At 34.6% G+C, this 22,676-nt stretch overlaps 1 protein-coding gene across 1 annotated transcript in view; it reads right to left on the bottom strand.

Annotated features, from left to right (window-relative positions):
* The window catches only part of DYNC2H1 (dynein cytoplasmic 2 heavy chain 1), a gene marked incomplete at both ends in the record, with an annotated part of 155,079 nt that overhangs the window by 82,445 nt on the left and 49,958 nt on the right, over window positions 1-22,676 (bottom strand). The window contains 15 exons of the mRNA XM_082277385.1: window positions 561-704; window positions 1,452-1,586; window positions 4,286-4,405; window positions 5,126-5,289; window positions 8,129-8,252; window positions 9,359-9,457; window positions 11,899-12,008; window positions 12,554-12,695; window positions 14,404-14,530; window positions 15,893-15,979; window positions 16,856-16,977; window positions 17,577-17,700; window positions 17,864-18,024; window positions 19,186-19,299; window positions 21,602-21,739. Coding sequence (XP_082133511.1) covers window positions 561-704; window positions 1,452-1,586; window positions 4,286-4,405; window positions 5,126-5,289; window positions 8,129-8,252; window positions 9,359-9,457; window positions 11,899-12,008; window positions 12,554-12,695; window positions 14,404-14,530; window positions 15,893-15,979; window positions 16,856-16,977; window positions 17,577-17,700; window positions 17,864-18,024; window positions 19,186-19,299; window positions 21,602-21,739 — 1,911 coding nt within the window. The remainder of the gene's footprint in view (window positions 1-560; window positions 705-1,451; window positions 1,587-4,285; window positions 4,406-5,125; window positions 5,290-8,128; window positions 8,253-9,358; window positions 9,458-11,898; window positions 12,009-12,553; window positions 12,696-14,403; window positions 14,531-15,892; window positions 15,980-16,855; window positions 16,978-17,576; window positions 17,701-17,863; window positions 18,025-19,185; window positions 19,300-21,601; window positions 21,740-22,676) is intronic.

Raw genomic sequence — 22,676 nt, 5'->3', positions numbered from 1 at the left:
GGGATAAAACCATTCTTTGCTTCAATAAGAATATACTGGCCTAAGAATATAGAAGAATAAAAATTACATTTTAAACAGGAGAGGCTACAGACACGCTTACAAACGGTATAAAAGTAGATAAAGTTTTAACCTTCCTCTGGGTAAATATACCATGTAGAAAAATAGGTCTTTTCTTATTCTACCCCTTGTTGATAAAGCTACCTTTATTAGTATTTTAGATCATTAATTTATTTAAATAAAGCCTTCAGTAAAGTTATCATCAGCCTTTGTTTTCCTAATTCACCATAAACAAAGAGCAAGCCTGCAATCACAAAGAGTTGCTTTGCTTTCAGATGATACAGAAATTCTGATTTATATACAACATAAGATAATTTAAAAGTCCATGTGCCTGTATTCTGAACATCTAAGCACCACAGGTCAACATCACTACTTATTATACACTTAATCATCAGTTATTCTAAGTTTTTTTTAAAAAATGTCCAGAGTAACTAATACATTCTAAGGATCAAAGCAGATGGATTCTTCTGCAGCATTAGCAGCTTCAGGAGAATAGAAAATACCTGCTCGCTTCGCAGAGCTCTTTGGAAAAGCCGCAGGAACGCCGCCAAACTAAAGCGGTACATATTATTAATTTTGGACAAGTCAGAGATAATGAAATACATTTTGCTGGCACTCTCAGCCAAAGGGAGATAGGCGTCCCTCTCCTGTGGAGAAAAACAACACACATATGAAAAAAGGAGGTGCATTACTGCCACCTACTGATTTTTGCATAAACATTTACTCCTCCTGCTGAGAAAACAATCCTATACCTCCCGCTGCTTTAGAAAACTGAATCCTTTCCAAGCCTTCACATCAAGGGACCAGCATTCCAGACTTCAACACTGTCCTTAGATTTCAAAGTTGGAAGTAAATATTTTTAGCAAAAAATTCTTTAAATGACGAAGAACATGTTGGAAATTAATCCCTAGGGCACTAAGGTCTTCTCCCATCCCAAAATTCAATGGGAAATTTTAAGGTAAACAAATAGAACACAGAAGAAAACTCTGAAATCTGTCACAAAAAGAGGAGGATGTCAGATGAATAACATCACCCATGATCTAAACTGTTCCAATAGCAAGGGGCATACTAAGCAAAAACATCCTTATGAACTATAATGGTTGCAATAGTGGATGGCAAAAATAAAGTCAAAACCCAGGATTTGCCAAAATTCCTTTAATTCAAACTGGCAGACTTTAAATTGTGTAACTATTCAGCATATACAAAACAAAGCATTTTAATTACTGAAAATACTGCATGTATTTGCATATACCAAATATCATTTACTCAAAAAAAACCTAATTTAATATGTTACTCATCTTATAGCCCTGTGGATATATGCATCTTCTCTAGATAAAAGATGACTATTTTTAGCAGGAGAAAAACAGCACTTAAAGATTAAAATATTCTCCTACCTTATCAAGGAAACTCTGAAGTCTGAAAGATTCAGCCAGTGATTCTTGGATGAGTGCACTGCTTGCTTTAGTTTGATTCAAAGATTCAATCAGATCCTTATTTTCTAGTATATTGCCTTGTGATGTGGCAAGCGTCTGGAAAAAAGAAAGTAATCTATGTTACATTAAAAATAAAAAATCCGGTAAAGTAACCATTTTGAAAGCTGTCCATCTTTCTGACCTGTACATATGTCTGAATCACTGAATGCATCTCAACAGTACTAGAAAACGGGTGGTTATGCCAAAAATTGAGATGTTTTTTAAAGAAGTACGGAAAATAAAGCTCAAGAACATACTCCAAAAATCCAGATTCTGAAACATAGGTCATCAGCAGGCTTTTGAGAATGATTTCTATGATCACAGCCTTAGGCACTAAAATCCCCATGGTAAATACACATTAGGGTATTTTTCTCTTGTGTTTATCTTCCCATTTATCCTGAAGTTGGCTACTTGTAACAACTTCCTGTACACAGTCATTCATAAATTCGTTTTCCTTCAAAAGCATTCCAATATCTCCTATACAATCTAGTTCTCATTTCCAACAGTGAATATTCACATTACAACAATTTCAATTTCATAATCAGAGATCACTTCAAAATCCTTGAGATTACCCCACAGTTTTCCTGAGTTCTCCTCATAAAATTAAACAATTAAGCGATTAATTTCACTTCTAATTAGTAGGAAAAGCTTGAATAGTTCACTTATATTTAAAGGTTTTTTACTAACCTTCAGTAAATACGCATCAATACATTTATTTTAGTCAGACAGAAAATTGGCTGCCTGTCAGTCAAACCAGTTCTGAGCAACCACCTGTAGGACAGCATTTTAGCATATCTGGAGGCAGAGATTCACCAGTTAGAGTAGTAGAATGCACTTACTTCTCTACCTGAAACAAGTTTAGGACAAGATAACCTACTTTTTCGAAGAGTCCAATTAATCTATGAGGAATCATACTGTGAGCTATGAGACAGCAAGAGCACCAGTAAAAAACCAGTACAGTACTTCAGACGGAACGGCAACGTTGCTTTAAGACTAACTTAAATTTAGCTAGACCTCATCCAACATTGACTTCTTTGTTGACAGAGTCCATGTAGCACCTGCCAGTTTTCACTGAGCTTTAGGTGTCTTTCTTCAGGGTCAGAGAGCATCCTGATTGCAGCGCTAAGAAGAACAACCTTGCTGTTAGTACTCGGACGCTTTTTGTTGCAGACAGCTGCGGCATCAACTACTTCAGGTTTGTACTTGGTAATTCAGATCGGACAAATGAAAAAGTTTTTTGAGTTCCAAGATCGCAGAAAAAGTGTGTCCTAAAAAGTGAAATTGGTTTTGTTGCATCTCTGAACCCTCAGCTTCTGGTAGACAACAAGATGTTAAAATGGTCAAATCTGGATACGGAGTTTTATTGGAGAGCAAGTTTCCCTCTTCCTGTAAGAGAAATCTGCCCCACCAGAGTTTTAAAAAAGGGCTGAGCTTAGTATTTGAGAATTAATAGGGAGTTCAATAGGGACTGTAAATGTGGAAATTCAAATCACATCAGATAATTATATGCAAAATTCTAAAACTGAGCTACTAATCATAGAATCATAAAATGGTTTGGGTTGGAAGAGACCATCTAGTGCCAACTCCCCTGCCATGGGTAGGGATGCCACTCACTACATCAGGTTTCTCAAAGCTCCATCCAAACTGGCCTTGAACACTTCCAGGGATGATGCATCCACAAGTTCTCTGGGGAACCTGTTCCCAGAGGTTCCCAGAGGAGCTGGTGCCTTACCACCCTCACAGCAGAGAATTTCTTCATAGTGTCTAATCTAAACCTACCCTCTTGCAGGCTAAAAGCCATTCCCTTGTCTTGTCACTGCATGTCCTAGTAATAAGTCCCTCTCCAGCTCTCTTGTGGGCCAGTGTAATGGATGGCCAGGCTAATCTGTAAAAACAGTTATCTTATGTTAATCCACTGCACTCAATACTGCAAAGTTCTGTGACTTAGCTTCAGACTGAGGGTTTTAAGGCACCAGGTCAATCTCCCTGCATCTCTGACCTTTCAGAAAGACAGAGGATTTGAGGATCCATTCCTACAAGCATGAAGTACAATTTATGTGAAATCCATGACAAGACACAGGCAAAAAATGAAACAATCCTTCCTTATAAGGTGAACAGCTGTTTCTGAGTATAAATACTTCCAATAAAATAAAAAGATGAACTGAAAATTGAGAATATTAATTTTAAATGCAAGACAGGGAATGTTTAACTGGAAAGAATATTACAGCTCATTGCTAATAAGAAACAATTGTAGAGGTTTAAAATTTTAAATGTCTCTCTCAGCAATCTTTCAATTTTGTAGTGGGAATTTTTTATTGTTTTCACAACACAGGATCATTTCTTAAGTTGAGAAAGAATCCTTTGACATGATTTACAAGTTTAAAAATCTGGTATTTTTTTCAACTCATAATTTCAGAATGAAATAGTATCATTTTTAATAAAGTTTCTCTTCTTGGTGTGTTAAAATTAATTAAATTTCTAATCAATCTAAATCAGCCTAAATCTAGTTCAACAAATTCATAATTTTAACTATGAAAATGCTTGATGTATTGAAATACTACAGTTTCATAACAGACGTACATTTTTATCTACTCTACTCTTCCAACAGGTGCAGGCAAATAATGCCTTTATTTTCTGTAATCAAAAATCCTGAGGGCTCATTATTCCAACACTTCCAGCATCTTCATTCAAACACATGCCAATGTGATCATTATCTTACTGGTCTAACAGATATACAAGAGGTAAATTTGTTTTACCTCCAAAAGAGAATCCTCAAGCTTAGCTAGCTGTATCTTCTTATCTTCTTCCTGTTGTAACAGTTTTGTCTTCTGCTCTTCCAAATCAGGCTTTTCATGCTGAATCGTTAAAGCCAAAAGCTAAAAACAAAGAAAACAAAAACAAAGTTGGGGGTTTTTCTGCATTTCCACGTAAAGAGGGGCCAGTTGTCATGGATACATTGTATGATGCCAATTCTCTATCGCCAGAGGAAGGAGCAAATCCATGTGGTTATCTATGCTTCACATTTTCAATTGTATCTTACTTATGAACATCCTATCTACCCCATTCTAAGCATCTTGTTAGTATAGAAAGCTTGTTTCCTACCAAATAAAGAGGGGATTTTCTTCCCTTAATTTATCTCCTTTTTCTTCCATTTGTATGTTACATTTTGATTTCTTGACTTTACAAGAGAAAATCCCAAAAGCTACTAGCATTTTAAAGGAAATAAAATACACAGTATTTTGGTTTCACTACATTTTTTCTGTACACAAAGTGTCTTGATGGTACCAGCATTACCCTCTAAGTAGGACACTGGAGAGCTATAACAGAAATGTTTCCATGGTACCATAAATGCATCTTGAACAGAAAGCAAAGGCTTAGCAATTAATCTGCTGCAGCTGAAGTTAATGAGAACATTTTCATTTTCTCTACTGGACTCACTCCTTGGTTCCAAAGTGCATAAAAATTTTACTATTTATATTTGTGAGCTAGAAAGTACCTCCATAACCATTAACACAAACTGCACTGGTTTATTCCAGACGCTGGATGCAGCTATGCATGTTCACTATACATACACTGGTTTTATTCTAAATGCCCACCTGTCCTCTTAAGCCACTTGCTGTTGTGGTAAAGTTTACTTCTGTAACAACTGAAGAAGCATCAGGTGGAATGAAGGGATTTGGGTTCCTTGTAGACAGAAAAAGACGGAACTCTTCATTATAATCAATCATTTTTTCACCTATTTGTACAGCATAACGGGGTCCTGTAAATAATAAATAGATGTTATACTCACTCTGATTGCAACATTCTAAAATTATCTGAAAACAATGGCATTTGTGTAATACTTTATGACCAATGGATCTAAATATATTTTACCGTATGTATTTATAAATTGATTGGAAAAAAATACAAATTCAAAAAATTTAAAGAACACATCCTAACCTGATTTTTACAGACAGAAAAGTAGTAACGTAACACTACTACATGAAATTACATAGTAAGAATATTTAATACACCTGAGTAATTTAATTATTCTTACCCAGAACACAAAGCATAAAAGACAAAAAATGCACTTGACATAAAAGTAACACTAAGGACTTCTTGAAATCTTCAGACCATGAATAGGAGACAAAATACCACAGAAGATGACCTCGAGAATCTCCCTTATGTATGAGTCTTGTCATAATTTACACACATTCCTTTACCTTTAAACATTGGTCTACCACTCTATACTAGCCATTATTATACAATGGCTAACTAAGATGGTTCAATATTTCCTGAAATGTCATCCAAACCCATGAGATTTCATCTCTGTATCTGTTATATTTATTTGTAGAAGGTTGATGTTGTTGTATAATCATAATTCTATTAAGATACTATTTTCTATGATAACTGTTATAGAGCAAGTCTATGAAACTAAAAATGATGGAATATCTGGACAGTAGAATGAAAGAAAAATACTCCATCAAGAAATATCCCATAAATTTGTATTACTATAAATACATTTAATTTAATCATATTATGAAAGAAACAAGTGATTTATTAAATAACTAATGTCATGGTTTCAGTCTGTTTATACTCCTAATCTTTCTCAACATGCCTGTTACAGAATAAAACTACATGTATGCCCCCCCCCTCCCCCTTCCATAACAGGTTTCCATTCTATCAGGGTTAGAAAATAATAGACTCAGACAATCACATGATTAGAGTGAGATTTTGCCTCCTGATACTGAAAAAGAAATAAGAACAGAATTATAAGATGAAAAGTGAAAATTTCCATTACAGAAAACTTTCCAAGATGGCATACTTAGGTGCTTCTCTATTTTTAGCACTGAGTGCAGATCACAAATATAAATCTCTGGCTAAAACACTGGTAGAGATGAAAATCACATACCAATTTTGCCTCTATGCCAAAGATCAGAATAAATTTTAGGACTATGCTGTAAAAATGTTAAACAGAAAATGGAAGCTGTACAAAGACGAATTTACTGCAGTATATACATTCACATTTTTCTTAACATGTCATTCCAAGTAATGAAGAGATGTACAGTCATCACAAGCCAAATAATGCAGACAGGCCCCCACAGCCACATTTTGACAAAAAGAAGTGCATGCTTGCTTGTAAAGTGATGGAAAAGGTCCAAATAGTGACCCATTCTTCCTTTTCCAATAGCAGCTCTCTAGTTTGGACCTGCACAGACCTGGAATTAACATAGCACATTAACAAGCAAAAGAGGATGTCTGAGTGTTATGAGCAATTTTCCTGAACAAACTGGTGTATTTGAATTTAATCTGCTTTCTCCACAGTTCTGCAGACATAGTCATCTCTCATACTGTAACTCATCAGCTTTCGAAAATTCAGCAGAAGCTAGAGGGGCAAAAAAAAAATTGTTACAGTGCTCTATCTAACCCCCCCCAGACCCCTGAAATCACTGCTCTGGTGGTGTTCTTTCAATGAGAATAAACAAGCAAGCACATCTGTAATAGCAGGCTGATCTAGGCTGACTTTCTTCTCCCTGAACAGATCTTTCTGATATTAGAGATAAATGTAAGTAAGAATCCTATGGTTTTTGCATTTATTTTTAGTATGTACCTACATTTAAAAAATTACTGCTACCTCACACATCATTAGATCTCAATAGTAGATGAAATGACAGCAAAAAAAGTCTTGAGTTATTTTCAGTACCCAAAGTTCATACAGTAAATTACATGCATATGCTGTGGTATATGCTGAGAAATTATCACTTGAGGCAGAAATATGATTACAAAGGGTAATACAAATCTATTTTAATTACTGTAATTTGGAAAGTATTTAAAACACACGTTGCTGTATTTTTTAATTCATCCAGTTCTCGTGATATAATTTCAAAATATGTAACATAATACAACAAAATTCATGCTGAGATACTTGTATAATTACTATTTATTTTTGCTAAACTTTCATCACAATTTTTCATACTAAAAAAAATTTTTTAAAGCAACTGAGTCCAAAGCAGTTATATAGACAGATAGAACACATTATCTGTCCAAACCAGAGATATTATATTGCAAAACTTAAATGTTGTGTTTTTTCCTTTTTCTTGCATTGGTTAAGGGACTCCTTTCACCAAATTCCACCATTTTGCTGATCTCTATGACCCTCCCCATTCCAAGGGCACATCAGGAACAGACTTGCGCGTCTTCTTTAGTTTCAGAGAAATGCAAGAGAAGCAGGAACACCAACATCCTAAACCTTTGATTTCTAATTGCACAAACAGCTGTGTAACTTCTGGTTTATTTAAGGCCCAAGTTTCCAATTAAAACTATGTGTCTGAAATCATCACTAGAAATTAACTTAAAATTTACATGTTTAAGAGTCGATAAAAACACATTATTTTAATTTCAATTAAAAAAAGTTTTAAATACTTTTCAGTATTTTTCCACTTACTAAATAAGAATGTATCTCCAACATATTTCATGCACTGCAGCATTAGCAGCAGGTTAATACTACAGAGGAAAACAACTACACAATATTCATGTTTTCAGAAAAATCAAGTTTTATATAAATAGATCTAAACTACAGAAGTTTTGAACAAGCATTTGCGAAGATCTTGGTGATTTACCTTGAGCAACAAGATCTTTTCTTAGCAATGGGTAAAGTACAGGCTCCACTCCATCCATTTCCTGTATAATAAGTGTTTTCCCAAATCTCACTGCCAGCTCAAGAGCAGTTAGGAAGTTGGTGTCCTAGGTAAATAAAAATATATTCCTTTGATTCATGCTTCTTTGAAAAATGTAAACACTTCAGAATGAGTAGGAAGGCACTACACCATATAGTCCAAATCTAAAAATCAGTAGTACAGATGAAAAATCCTACTAAAGGCATATGATACTTCTGGGTTTAGCCATAAATGTTTAGTTGAAATAAATTTGATCTACTCAGCTACTGACATGCAGAAAACCTATCTAACATGCCTAGATCTTCAAGTGCCCCATCAGAAGAGAGCAGGTTCACCATCATGTCTGCCAGGTGCACCTGAAGTCCTGGTCATATCTCAAATTTTAATATGTAGCTATGTCTCAAAACTGAACCAAGCACAGGATTCACATTATTAAGAGGTCCACATGCAGTCTTTTGTTGCAAACAGGTGTTTAAACATGCATGTGGTGCTTAAGATCTCATTAGTCAATACAGATCCTGGACAATATAGACAACAGAGGCTAAAAGGTAATCAAGCAAACCAGCTAGCAGGAGAAACAATCAATTACCCAAAGATATATTATCTACTACCATCAGAGAGCATCTACAAGGGTTACACAGAGCTGTTGAAGCAATATTTGGAGGCCAGGTGGGGTTCAGTAAGGAACTTCTTAATAGCAGATGCCTGCCTACGTGCGCACAACTGAGCTGTGCCTCACTACTCAGGTAAACAGTTACAGGTACACAATGAATTTCAGGTACCTTAATCTCAAACTGAAATCAAACTTACTCTTTCCAATGTAGATAATACAACACAACAATCATAGGGAATTAAGTGTATATATACTCCTGAAATCCAGTGAATTGCAACCAAGTATACAAAAGACTTCTCTATTTGACAATCTTTTACTATCTTCCTCTCAGCAGGGAATATGACGTTCTTGGAGACAGCAGCACAAAGAAGCAAACATGTAGAAGGAATACCAGATGTTGACCTTCCAATTTTAAATAACCTCGAACTCTTTGAGAAATTATATGCTTCATAGAATATAAACTCATTTTTGGTGATTGCTATCACACACCTTTAAAACTACTCTGTAAAATTTGGAATAGAGAAAGCTCAAACAAAAAAGACCTAGAGTAAATACCGCACCTGTTGGTTAATAACTTCCAAACGTGATTCCTTCAAATGTGTCTTCAACCATTCAGTAGCCCGGAAAGAAGGGTCTATCAAAAATGGGCAAACTTTACTCTAGGGAAAAAGAAATACAAGTATATTTACTAAAATCTATTTTAAGAATAAAATTGGAATCCTTTTTTTTTATTTCCCCAAACTAATGGAATATATATTTAAAAAACTTTTTTAATTAACACACTGTTTAGAGAAACAATAACAGACGAGGAAATTTATGTCTTTCATTTTATCTCTCCATTAAAAAAAAAGGAGAGCACCCAAATCCAAACTTAGATGTTTGTCCTGCTGAAGTTAGGCAATTCTTCACCTTCTTTTAAAAACAGGAGTCTATTCAACAAATATAATCTACAGCTCCTGTTATTCACAACTGCTTTTAAACTTAGAATTGTTAGTTTTCCTTTTTCTTCCTCTGGTGGGCAAAGTTACACCACTTCTGGGTTTGGACCTCAATGCTTTTTAGAAACAATCATGAATACAAGTATTTTGCAGGCACAAAGCTACACTCAACTCTGTCCAGTACATCCATGTCTCTCTTGTGCTGAGGATCACACTATTGGACCCAAGAGTCTAGGTGCAGCCTCATCAGCGCCGAGTGAAGGTGAGGGATCACCTCCCTTGACCTGCTGCCAATACTTTGCCTAAAGCTGTCCAGGATACCACCAGGACACCAAGGAGAAGTCAAGAGCCCATTACTGGCTCATGAACAACCTGGTGTCCACCAGGACCACCAGGTCCTTTTCTGCAAATCTGCTTTGCAACTGGTTGGTCCTCAGCACATGTTGGTACATGGGGTTGTTACTATCCAGGTGCAGGACTGTGTAATTCCTCTTCCTGAACTTCAGGAGGTTCCTGTCAGCCCATTTCTCCAGTCTGTCAAGGACTCTCTGAGTTTCAACTTTAACCTCTTGTGTATCAGAGACTCAGTCATAGAATGGCTTGGATTGGAAAGTCCCTTAAACATGATGAAGTTCCAACCCCCCTGCCATGGGCAGAGATGCTACTCACTAGATCAGGTTGCCCACGGTCCCATCCAACCTGATCTTGAGCACTTCCAGGGAAGGGGCATCCACAGCTTCTCCGGGCAACCTGTGCCAGTGCCTCAGTACACTCTAAGTAAAGAATTTTTACTTAACATCTTATCTAAATCTCTCCTTGTTTAGTTTATAACCATTCTCCCTTGTCCTCTTATTATCTGCCCATGTAAAGACTTGTTCTTTCTCTTTTTTGTAAGTCCTCTTTAAGTACTGAAAGGCTGCAGTGAGGTGTCACTGCAGCCTTCTCTTCACCAGGCTGCACAACCCCAGCTCTCTCAGCCTATCCTCAGAGCAGATGTGCTCCAGCCCTCGGATCATCTTGGGTGTATCAACCACGTCTCCCAGTTTTGTGTCAGCAAACTTGCTGAAGGTTTAACCATGTATTTTCAACAATTCTCTGGTTCAGTCTGATAGAAAAGCATTTCCAAGTTTGGGGCTTTTTTTTAGATTGAGTTCCAGTATTCCAAACTGAGTAACTACAGAGATCTCAAACTGAAAGACAGGGGAACATAATCAGTATTCAAGCACCAAAACATGATGAACACAAGAGGCTGAGAACTCTACTGCAGATCACATTGATAAAATACCATGTCCAATTTCAGCTTTATAAGGATGCTGAAAAAAACTGTACACAAAGAAAATTATTTGAGCTGAGGGAGTGCTTCAAAAAGCTCTTTATACACTGTGAAATTTTTAAGAGCTCAATCTACTCAACTAATGAAAAAAATGAAAATAAGATTTTATTACAGCATGTAAGTAGCTTTAATGGTACAAGATAGTATTTATTGAAAAGCTTTTTAATCAAACTGAGAAAAGAATATACAGATCTACTAAAAGAGGATGATAAAGCAAGATAAATTCAAATTGGAGAAAAATCAGTAACTGATTTGAATCATAAATTATCCAAGCAAATCACCTGTGGTAAATGCAGTTTCCCCTCAAGCCATTAAATATTTACTTGTTAGCAGATCTAATAAATTATTAGAATATTACATACATAATTGTATATTATGTATTATATATATATATATATATATATAAATATATATAAAACTGAATCTTTTCCCATTCTCAAGTATTATTAGCTGTATATATATATAGATCTTGAATGGTATCTGCATATATCCTTTTCCTTTTTCTGAGGAAAAAAAGAAATAGAAATTATATGTCAAAGTGAGCATATACAGGACATAATCCTCCACTGATTGTACTGGTGTTAATGACTATTTACACTTTAAGCCTGAACAGACTGATATGGAATAAAACAGTAAAAGCAAAAATTAAAACATGTATTTCCTTTAACAGTTTTTTTTCCTTTTGCTACAAAATATCCATTGCTACATAAGTATTTATTTCTATGTGTGTGTGTGCTCTATGATGCCAATAAATAACACAAATGAAATAGTTCAAGTTGCCATGTTACTGAAATTTGTAAATATTTAAATCCCAAAAAAGCAAATTTACCTGCAAGATGACAAGAGCATTTTCTATTGAAAGGTCATCTGAAGGCAAACCTTCACTTTTCCAGACTAACTCCTCACTTTCTGTACACAGGAACCGCCGTAAATCAAACTCTGACAAATGAAAGTGTAAGTTTCTGTCAGCATTTACAGTCTGCATAATTTTAAAGCATTTACCAGTCTATACAGAACAGAGACTTTGTCTAACAGAGTGCAGGTCTGTAGATTTCCCTTTAATCTATTATTTTATTGCTTTTCTTAAACTTATTATTAATAAGTAGCTGATGTCATAGAAATATTAAATAGTTTTGCTAACACACAGATCAAAATGATTGCTGAAAAAGCAGCAACATTCAGAATGCACTGGCAAATTTACAACCGTTAATATGAACACATTCATTTACGTAAACTTTTCTTTTTAAGCAAGGACTATAAGGATACAATAATTTATAAATATTTATAATCCTAATAATTTCATTGAATGATTCTAAGAAATAATCTGTCAGCATGTAGAAATATTTATTAAGAAAATGTCTCTTCTCATTCGGGATCACAAAGACAACTGAGACTGTTCATAAGAACTCACTGGCATTTCTCACTTCCTCAATCAAGCTTAATCACTTGCATGCAGACACTGACAAACACACACACGAAATTACTTTCAAGGCCTGCTGATTTGGTCCATTCATCCAAGCTGTTTTTCCTCTGATCCTCGGGAGCAGCAGAAAGATATGTAATAAATGCAGCTGCTAACTGAGCTCTTTTAGGCAATGTAGCCAGGTCATCTGTTATCTCTGACACCTTCAAAAAAAAAAAAGTACAGAATGTATAGGTGTTTTGCAAACAAAAACTGCATTAATACATCTCATCAGTTACTAAAATGTCAGAATTAAGTTTGCCTGCCATTGGTAATACAGATGAGACAGTTTCTCTTCTTGCATTTCAGCTATCTCTACCTAGCTAAGACACACATGGAGATATGGGGAAAATTCCTTTTAGCTCTGGGCTAGGGCATGGACAGGTATTTCTGAGAATATAACTGCTAAAAATCCATTAATGTGATGAACAGTTCAATTTATAAGCAAATGGATAAATAGTATTATAGTAAGAAAAATAAGAAATCTGTGATCCTAGTCACAGTCAGGCTGTAAGTATAACTCACAATATGTATACAGACAACTACATACAACTATTATACTTACTGTTATTCACTGCACACTTACATGATAAAATATATTCATCATATATCGTCAAATAATTTATCTGCACTAAATCAACTCAGTTTTGAAATGTTCCAGTGTTTTGGAGAAAAATACAGTGTATCAACAGCATATGTGACTGCCATAATTGGTTTCAAATTTGACTGCCATAATTGGTTTCAAATTACTGACACTTTTTTTTTACTTTAACCAAACTGACATTAAAAACAAATGCTGATACACAAATTAAAGGCAAATTTTTACTGTTTCTTCCTTACCCTAAAGGGAGAAAAATACTGCCTTTTTACTGTCTTCATTATGGGATGAGTTTCTGATTAATTTAGCTGTCAGTTTAGTCTACAGAATACCATTAATAGATAGTCTGAATTTTTTAATGTACCAGGGTGATAAACTGTGAGGAATCACTTTTAGAAGCATTTAAACTCTGGGGTTCAAATATATCCAATCCTTACTATAGCAGATGGAAAAGCTGTAAAGCGACTTTCAGAGGATAATCTTCCATTTTTTTCCAGTATGGTGGTCAACCTACAAGAAGGATTCATCTAACCTTAACTTTGATTCTTCAAAATGCAGGCATTTAGTCAATTGTTTAGGCTTTTTCCTGTATCATTGGAGAGACAGGACCATGTATCTCTGCATGAAGATTTCTTCTGCTTTAACATACCCATGAAAGGTACTTACGGGTCTCTGGAGGTGACAGCTATTTTCACCTCATATATATCTTCAGATTTTCCTTTTTGTTTCAGGCTGTGAAAGGGCCTGTGTCTCCAAAGACTTGACAGTTTCTCTCAAATACATCACTTCAGCAAACAATGTATGCTTACCTTCCCTACTTTAACAGCAGAAAAATTCCAAGCATCTAAGTGAAGACTTCAAAAGCAACCCATCATTTTGGATAGACCTACACCTGCATTTCCAACATTGATGGCATAAAGGAGATACATTTTAAGACTGTGATCATTTAAAATCTGTCCCTTTTGGCTTTATCTCAGGTTGGAGAGTCCAACTGCTGACACGTTCAGCCATCATAATAATTATATTCTTGTGACTGAAAACCAGCACAGAATTTTGTATATGTTTTGTATTAAATACTGGGGATTTTTACACTTCTGGTAGAGAGGTGGCAAGTATGGTGAAGTAAAAAGAAGTTTCAGAAAGAAGGAAAGCTTTATCTTCTAATGAAAAATCAAAAAATGCAGAATGGCAGTAATTCACATTCTCCAAACAGTGCAAAAATTGTATTCTCAAATTATCAGCTGTAAGATGTACTTATGAAAATTTTTACTAACCTGAGTGCTCCATCTTTTATGCTCCCTATCGAGTTGACTTATCAGTACCTCTGCAGCTTTCAACGTTTTCTGAGCTTTACTTAGTTCTGCTTCAAGTTTTGCTGCTTCTGTTGTTCTATTCTGGAACCTGTAAAACAAATACCCTTCGTAATTGCTACCATGAACTACTAAACTTATGGACAGTTATTTTCAAGGCAGTTTAATTGACTGAATTTGTAATCAATGCCTCGCTTATTGTTAATGAAGAACACAATTGCAGCAGTTCCTTTTTTTGTACCTTCTGCTTCTAACTGGCAGATGGGCTTGTTGACTTCTAGCTAACAAAATTTAGATAGATGCATAGGTGACATTTAAAAATAGATTTGAAATACAGACTATAATGTTTGAAAATCATTCCTTCTTCTATTTAAACAGCCTGACAATTTTAGTGATTGTATAAAGTTCTGATCTGCACCTAGTGAGGACAATAGCATGCTCAATACCATACCATACCTTTGTAACCATTTGGTCAATTTAATCTATTAAATGTTTAAAAAAGAATATTACTAATTCACATGGATGACTCCAGTTCAATGCACAGTAGTCTATTTTGTAAACTAATATGAAGTAAGAACATGCCCTAAAAACCAGGCATGCTTTAGGTATTATTTTGTAATGTTCACTATCTAATTATTTTGATTCATATTTAAAATACTTAATACATTTAATCCATCTCTTTAAAGTAATATATTTATATATTACTTTAGAAATATATGATATATAGTACGCAAAGTAATATCTTTAACTCTAATATATAGTATATAATGAATTATAGCTGAATTACAAGAATTATCCTTTTTTTGTTTCTGCAGACTACAAAACATGACTTTCAGTAATATGTACAACATATGTCAGGTTGTAAAGTATGTCCTATACTAAGTACATAATAAAAACATCAAACTAAAAAACTTGGATTAAACAGAATTTGGAGAAAGTATAAACATTTACCAGGTCTATTTTCATGCCACTGTGAATCATGGATTTGATGAGAGGCTAAGGAAAGAGGAGATAGCTATCTAACTAACTGTCAGCAAAATAGGCCACCCTAAAAGAAGTAGAACTGCCTCTCTTCAAGCTGTGATCAGTAGAAGTTTTGTGTAGGAATGTTTCCAAAGTCCTAAGGAGTCACTGAAGTCCTCTGCGATTCAGAAGGTGAGAAACATACTGTCTACCTTTGACATCTACAATGGCTACAATGAAGGCTACCAACACAGTCAGTAGTGAGAAGGAGGTACTTTTAAGGAGCATTTATTTCATCTGATCAAAGACAAGAACTGTATTCTAATAGCATTTATCTCCACTGAGAGTATAGATAGCCTAAGCATCACTAATTCTGATGTAAATACCTTGCAGTACAGGAATTTACATTTCCTTAGATTAAATTCATTATTCATACTGTAAAATCATCAATGCTTTTATTTATACCTTGAAATAAATGAATCCAACTTACTTGTCTTTCAGTTCCAATACTTTCTGACCAACAGAGTTCAGAAGATCCTCTAACTTCTGTTTTCTGTCTTCAGTTTTCTTGAGATTACTACAAAAATGTAACATTTATTTTAAGACTATGGACCCAAAGGGAAAAAAAAAGAGCAAATATAACAGGAAAGTAATTTACATAGAGATAGCTCGGAAATAGTTCTTCCTTGTGTTTTATATTAAAATACATGTTTTCACATGTCAAAGCTTTGAGTACTTCTCATCACATAGTTTTAAAAATGGAAACCAAACACTCCATCCTTAAAGATCAGAACAAATTCTTCCAATACAGAATTTTAATACCTGGAAAAACAATCAGTACAGATTCCTCAGGTTATGGATGGTCATAAGACAATGCCTTATCTTTCTGATCCTAAGGACAAACTGGTAATGCTTGGTACGTTGCTGAAAAAAGAGGAACTATATATCTCATAAACAGCATGAGTTTCACTGAGAGAATACATTTTAAGCATATCTGTGACACTCATTTCTCCCTGACAGTATTCAGCTGAGATAGGTAACTCATGATTGTACAAAAGACATCCAAGGCGTAGCTTCCAGGAAAAAGAAACTATTGCAAACTTACTTTCTCTGTGTCAGTATGTACCTTTTATTACCTCTGGATGAGGTTATCTTTTTTCTTTTGTTTTTAATAAACTTCAATTCACACAGGATCACAGAATGGTCGGGGCTGGAAAGTGCCTCTGGAGATCATCTAGCCCAACCCCCCTGCTAAAGCAGGATTGAGTCCAGGCACGATTTTAGTATCATCATCAGAGGAGACTCTACAACCTCTCTGGCAGCTTGTTCCAGTACTCTGCCACCCTCAACTAAAGAAGCCTTTCCTCATACTCAGACTCCTCCTTGGCAGCTTTAGTTCCACCCACCACCACTGGAATGAAAAACACTTATTTTGTAATAGAGTCTAACTTACGCTTCCAAGCCAGCCTTTTCTTTTTCCAAAGGCTGAATTCGTTCTAAGACATGGGAATACTGGATGTTGGCATTCACCCAAGCTGCTAATGGAGCAGCTGCAGCACTAGCTCGTTTAGCATTCTAAAAAATTCAGTACAAGAAAAGTTGTTACAAGAAAGTCCTTGAAGTATAATGTAGAAGAGATAAATACAGGATAAGTATTTATGTATGCAACAGATTTTCTAGTTACCAACTTAAATATGTTAATAAGCCAACTCTTCTACTGAACCAACCTTTTAAATTGTTACTAAGAATATATTGCAGGCCATCAATCCATGTAAAAAACCACAATGGGTATCTTTACAACTATGAAGCTATACTGAAATTAACAAGTTTTAAATTAATGAATGATTTATTAGACTCTTACTGTTACAAGGAGGCCAGAGGAGCCAGTTACAATTCCTTGGTCTGAGTTCTAATTTACAGCAGTAGAAAAATCTTTGAGTACTTGACTCCATAATGACTTCTCACCCCACCCCTTCTCACTCACCAACCACATTCTCACTGTTGGATACACCTTTATCTCTTTATACTGAAAAATTCTGTAAGCAAAATTCTTAAGCTTTTTGTCTTACTTAAGTTCATCCTAAAAATTATATTGGCAAACCAGGCAATTATGTCCTTTCTTTTGGTCTTTTTTTGGGCTTGTTTTCATTTTACATAATGCCATCGGGAATTACCTTTGGATCAAAAGATGCTCTGTTTTTATAAAGAAGTTCTTCAACACTCTCTCGTATTTCTTTTGGAATATTACGGGCATCAAATGATCCTATGTCCTCCCTTACACTTCTTTTGGCCAAGAAACTGTAGAAATAATTAAATAACTAAGTAAAGAAGAAACAAATGTTAAAAAGGTTATTTCCATATGAAACCAAGGATTCTGAGCACACCGTATTCCAGAATACAATAGGAAGTAGTTCATATTGTAAATTAGTGTTTAATTTTAAAGGTTAAGTAAAATTCTCACCTCTTCATGCTCACCCATGATGTATCAAAAATCCCCATCAGCCGCAGAACTCCCTCTAGAATGTCTCTGATTATGTCAGGGGGCATCCGTAGTGATCGGATTTCTAACAAAGCCTCTGGCTTTATATTTCCAACAGCTAATTTAGCTTCACTAACCAGTGGCTTAAAACATGAAGACACATTAAAAAAAGAGATGAGGATACGAGAAAGTGAACATTTCCCATTCCAGTTTTCATACAATTTCTTGTTCTTTATAAATATTTTATTACCTAAGAAACTACCACAGATGCAGATTCATGTTTACAAGTTACTAAAAAATTGCCACGTATTCAATAAGTGATAACAAGTATACTTCCATATAAAACAGCATCATATAATCTAACATTGTGATATAGGTATCTTTTAATAATGATGCTAATTACTATTTATAGGCATGACTGAGGATCTCTTTGTAAACATCCACAGAAATACAGGCCACAAAAGCTTTTCATTTCCAGTAGCTAAACAAATCCTTCACCCCTATCAACAAAGCAACAAAATGGTCAGGAAACAAAAGAAAGTTACAGATTATCATTAAAGACTGTGCACACCTTGCACATCCTTCATATTTATCAAAGACCACAGAATGGGTCTAATCCTGTAGTTCCATGTCACTTTCAATACAAGGATATAATTCCTTGATACCTATGATATTTAAAAGGAAAAAAATTAAGTTGCTATACTGTTCCCTTATTCTTTAATATAAATTTTAAATGGATAGGATGAAAAATACAGACTAAAAGCAATGACTGAACACACATACCTCCCAAAAAACCTGATGCTTAACAGCTGTAAAATCTCTTGAACAAGCAGTTTGCTAATAGTGTCATTAGGATATATACTTTTCAGGATTTAGTAATAACTGTAAATTATCTCTCACTAAACTATTTCCATTCAGCTGAGAGTACCAAGTACTGTATTACCAGCTTGATCAAGGCAACGTAATGTTGTTGGTCTATATAAGATATCAATAATTGAAAAATATTCCATAAAATCAGAACTCAGCTGTAGAGCATGGCAGCATAGAAATTGCAGGTGTTAGCAATATTTGGCTTGAAAACTCTCTCTGTAACTACTATCTAATAGAACACAAATGCCAAAATGACAATCTCTATTTGGCAAACGGAATACTGTTTTCTAATGCATAGAAGTTTTAATATCAAAATAATTTGGAGTAAAATTTAAGAATTGCAGGGATAAATTCTGCAAAACTATTTTGCACAGCAGGACATAAGTCAGATAAAATCAGACTGCAAAATATTACTTTTCCTTATCAGCTCTTACCTGAACCTCTTTTAGTTCATCTTCAATTTTTCTTTTTCTTTGTTCTATTTCTGCAGCCTCTTCTGCTATTCGATGTTTTATTTTTTCCATTTCTGCTTTTTGCTCACTAGCACTCTGTTAAAAAAAAAAAAAGAATACCTTTAGTTTGCAAATTTACACAGATTTTATTCCTTTAGGTCTCTTATTTCTTTTAGTCTTCATTATAATATTTTGCACAACACCAATTACAATAAAATATCTGAGTCTATTTGATATTAGGCAGGCTGCCTAGGTAAATAAAGTATATGGAATAAGCATAATTTGCTTTTACTGTGTTTCCTTCCCTTTCTTTACCACAGACAGATCTGTACGTGTATCTTTGAGGCTCATTATGACTGTTTTCCCTTTGCTTCTGATTTTCCTTTCTTTATCAAGATGTCAGCCTTCCTTTAAAAGCATAGGAGTGACAGCCTCTGTAACATTCTTACTACATTTGAAAGTACTATTTTCCTGTCATTGTCCTTGTCCTGCTCCCATCTCTATTTCAATTTCTTTCAGAATATCACTAAAACACTCTTTTTCTATCTTGTTCATAAAAGCAGCAGTTGTATTGGAACTACAGCTTATTAGCCCAGAATTACTAATCATGGAATGGTTTCTTTACTTGTAATTTTGTACCAATCTGTCCATACAGATACTTGTCTTATGTCCTACCTTTATATTGTAAGTTGTTGGGGTTTTGGGGGTTTTGTTTCTGGATTTGTACTGTGCATACCAGTGTCTACCAGCAGAGAACAGCTATTAGCCATCTTCAGGAATGCTAAACACTTCAGTACAACAATTAATACTTAGTCTATAAAACTACAATAGAAAGGACCTTACATGTGTTTTATCCATTGAGGATAAATGTATAAAACACACAAAATAAAATACTAATATTCTAGGCTCAGTTCACCTAGAAGACACAAGACAATGAAGCTCATTGTGTAGGTTTTTCCAGTATATAACACATTATCATCAGCAGCAACTGCCGAGCTGAGTGAAGATGTAACAGAAGGTAACAGATGCATAAAAGCAGAGAAAATCTTAAAATAATAATAATCCTCTGGGCACTTAACCCAAGCTTCAGAGCAGCATGTTACTGAAGATTACATTCAAATCCATAAAACATTAGCTACATAAAAATAGATTAGACATCATGCAAATGAACCTGTACTGAATGATCACTCTGAATAAGAAAACCTTAAAATTTAGTTGTAGGTCAAAAGCCTTTCTCTGAAAGGAGATTAAAAGAGTCTGTCTGTATTAGAGCTCTCTCTGCTATGTAACCTAGATCATTTGAAGTGACATTAAAATGTTAGAGGGCACCTATACTTTATGCTAATCTAAATAATCAGCCTTCCACTGAAATTTTTCTGATGTCAGTGGGGCCATCATGTTTTATTGCTTTTGGCCTATTTTGTCCTACAGTGTAGTATGTGCTACCCACATACCTGTAACTCTACTGGAAAAAAGCAGACACAGATTTATACACCAAGCCAATCATCATTATTCAAATTCAGTGTACAGCAGGCAGATAGAGCCCAAAAGTACTAAAAACTGCCAACAGGAAGAGACTTACAAAGATGGGAAGTAATGCACTTTTACAGCCTGTGAAAAATATGCTGTGGTAGATCAGGCATTTACTTTACTGCATACACAGAATGTCTTTGACATCGGGCTTCAGACTGACCAGATTAAACCAGTAACAAAAAAAACCCCAGTGCAGTCACAGCAGACTCATTACAGCTTATCCTACATTTATAATTCCAGGAAGCATCAATGTAGAAACCTATTTTCTACACAATTATTTTATTTGACGGAGAAACACTCCTAAAGAAAATTATAGAATTTTGAAAAAAAAAGTATACTTCTGAGCTGAAGAATAAAAATTCAAAGAGTGATGAATATAGAGGTATTATCTAACCTTCTCTGAGGTTGACTTCTGAGAATCAGACCTCATGAAATACATACTTTTTAATAGTCCACAGATTTAATTCCTGGTATTTGTTACTTAAAATAGTGCTACTAAGTATTTGGCTGAAAGTTCCTATCTGGGATAAACATAAAATCGATCGGTTTGGATTTACAAAGTTCTAGGAAAACTTTCAGACAGACTAAACTACAACAGTGAACACTACTCAGGTACAAAAGTTGCACTGATCTCTTCCTACTCAACCAGTTCTAACCTGATTTAAATTACATAATCCTCTGTCCTGTTGCAGCTTTATTCAAGCCTCCGGGCTCATGCCTTCCTTTAGGCAAATTCTTGTAAATGCATCAGATTTTGTAACAGTTGAAAAGAATACAAAACTTAGGCAGTTACAGAGACAAAAGATAGAAAAACAGCTTTTTTTTCTTTTTTTCCCCCCACTTTTGATGTGATTGTATACAGCACCTGCATAGATACTGTAATTTCTTGAAGAGCAGCATCAGCTTCATCCTGCTTTGTTTTAAGTAAAATGCTTTGTTCTCCAGCTTTCCTGTTCAGTTCATCTACAAGGGCTTTAGCTTCATTCAGCTTTGAAACACCTGCCTATAAAAGTTTACAGGAAGCAGATATTTAGCAACAAATTTTAAGTGAATCTAAATGAAAGTTTGCTACAAATAGTATGGACAAACTAAGAATAATGTAGACTAATTTTATTTTTTTTATTATTATTAATTATTTCCACATTTTCTTGATATTATTTAACCTAAAAATGAGATCTGGCAATTTTAGATGTGTCATTCTAAAATCTATTACTACATCAAGAAAATAAAAAAAATTCTCAAAATAATAAACTTTTAATGAAACAACAACTAGCACATAACAATTTTGCCAATAATTCAATAGCATTTCACTTAATTGATATTAACTCAATGTAACAATATCTCCCATAAAAGCAAATCTATAAAAATTAAACAGAATTAAACAAAATAGATTATCTGATTTCTACATAATTGTACACTCTCTAAAAATCATAGATATGTATAAAATAAAGCTTAATATTAGCATTTTCTTTACCCACACTTTCCACATTGTTTACTTTATTCTAATTATATATTACCAATATTTCAAGATACATTTGAAAAAAAATTACCTGGAAGATGTTTTGATTTAGGATACACATTTCTAATTTTCATGTAAGTTATTACCTTTATTTAACCAGAGCATTTAACAAGCAAATGAGCGTTTGCCACAAACAAACCCCAGTTATTTTCTAAACAAACTGAAAATCCAATTTCTATTATTACAAATTGAAATCTTGTTAAACTGCATACTACAGTGATGGAAAAATATTGGCAGGCAGAATACAAGGCAAGGAAGTAATTTTGTTTGGACAAGCATTTTAAGAAAAAAATACAGACTGCCAGTGTGGTTCTGAATAGCAGCAAGGGTCACTGAGAAGAGGAGCTGAAAGGGGTGGGAGAAAGGTAAAGATAAAAGTTGCCCTAAAGGACCATACAGATCTTTCCAAAATATACTGGTG

This window comes from Coloeus monedula, assembly GCF_965178545.1.
Source record: "Coloeus monedula genome assembly, chromosome: 3".
Classification (NCBI taxonomy): domain Eukaryota; kingdom Metazoa; phylum Chordata; class Aves; order Passeriformes; family Corvidae; genus Coloeus; species Coloeus monedula.
The sequence above is the reverse complement of the archived record's forward strand: the minus strand, read 5'-3'. Positions and strand labels throughout refer to the sequence as shown.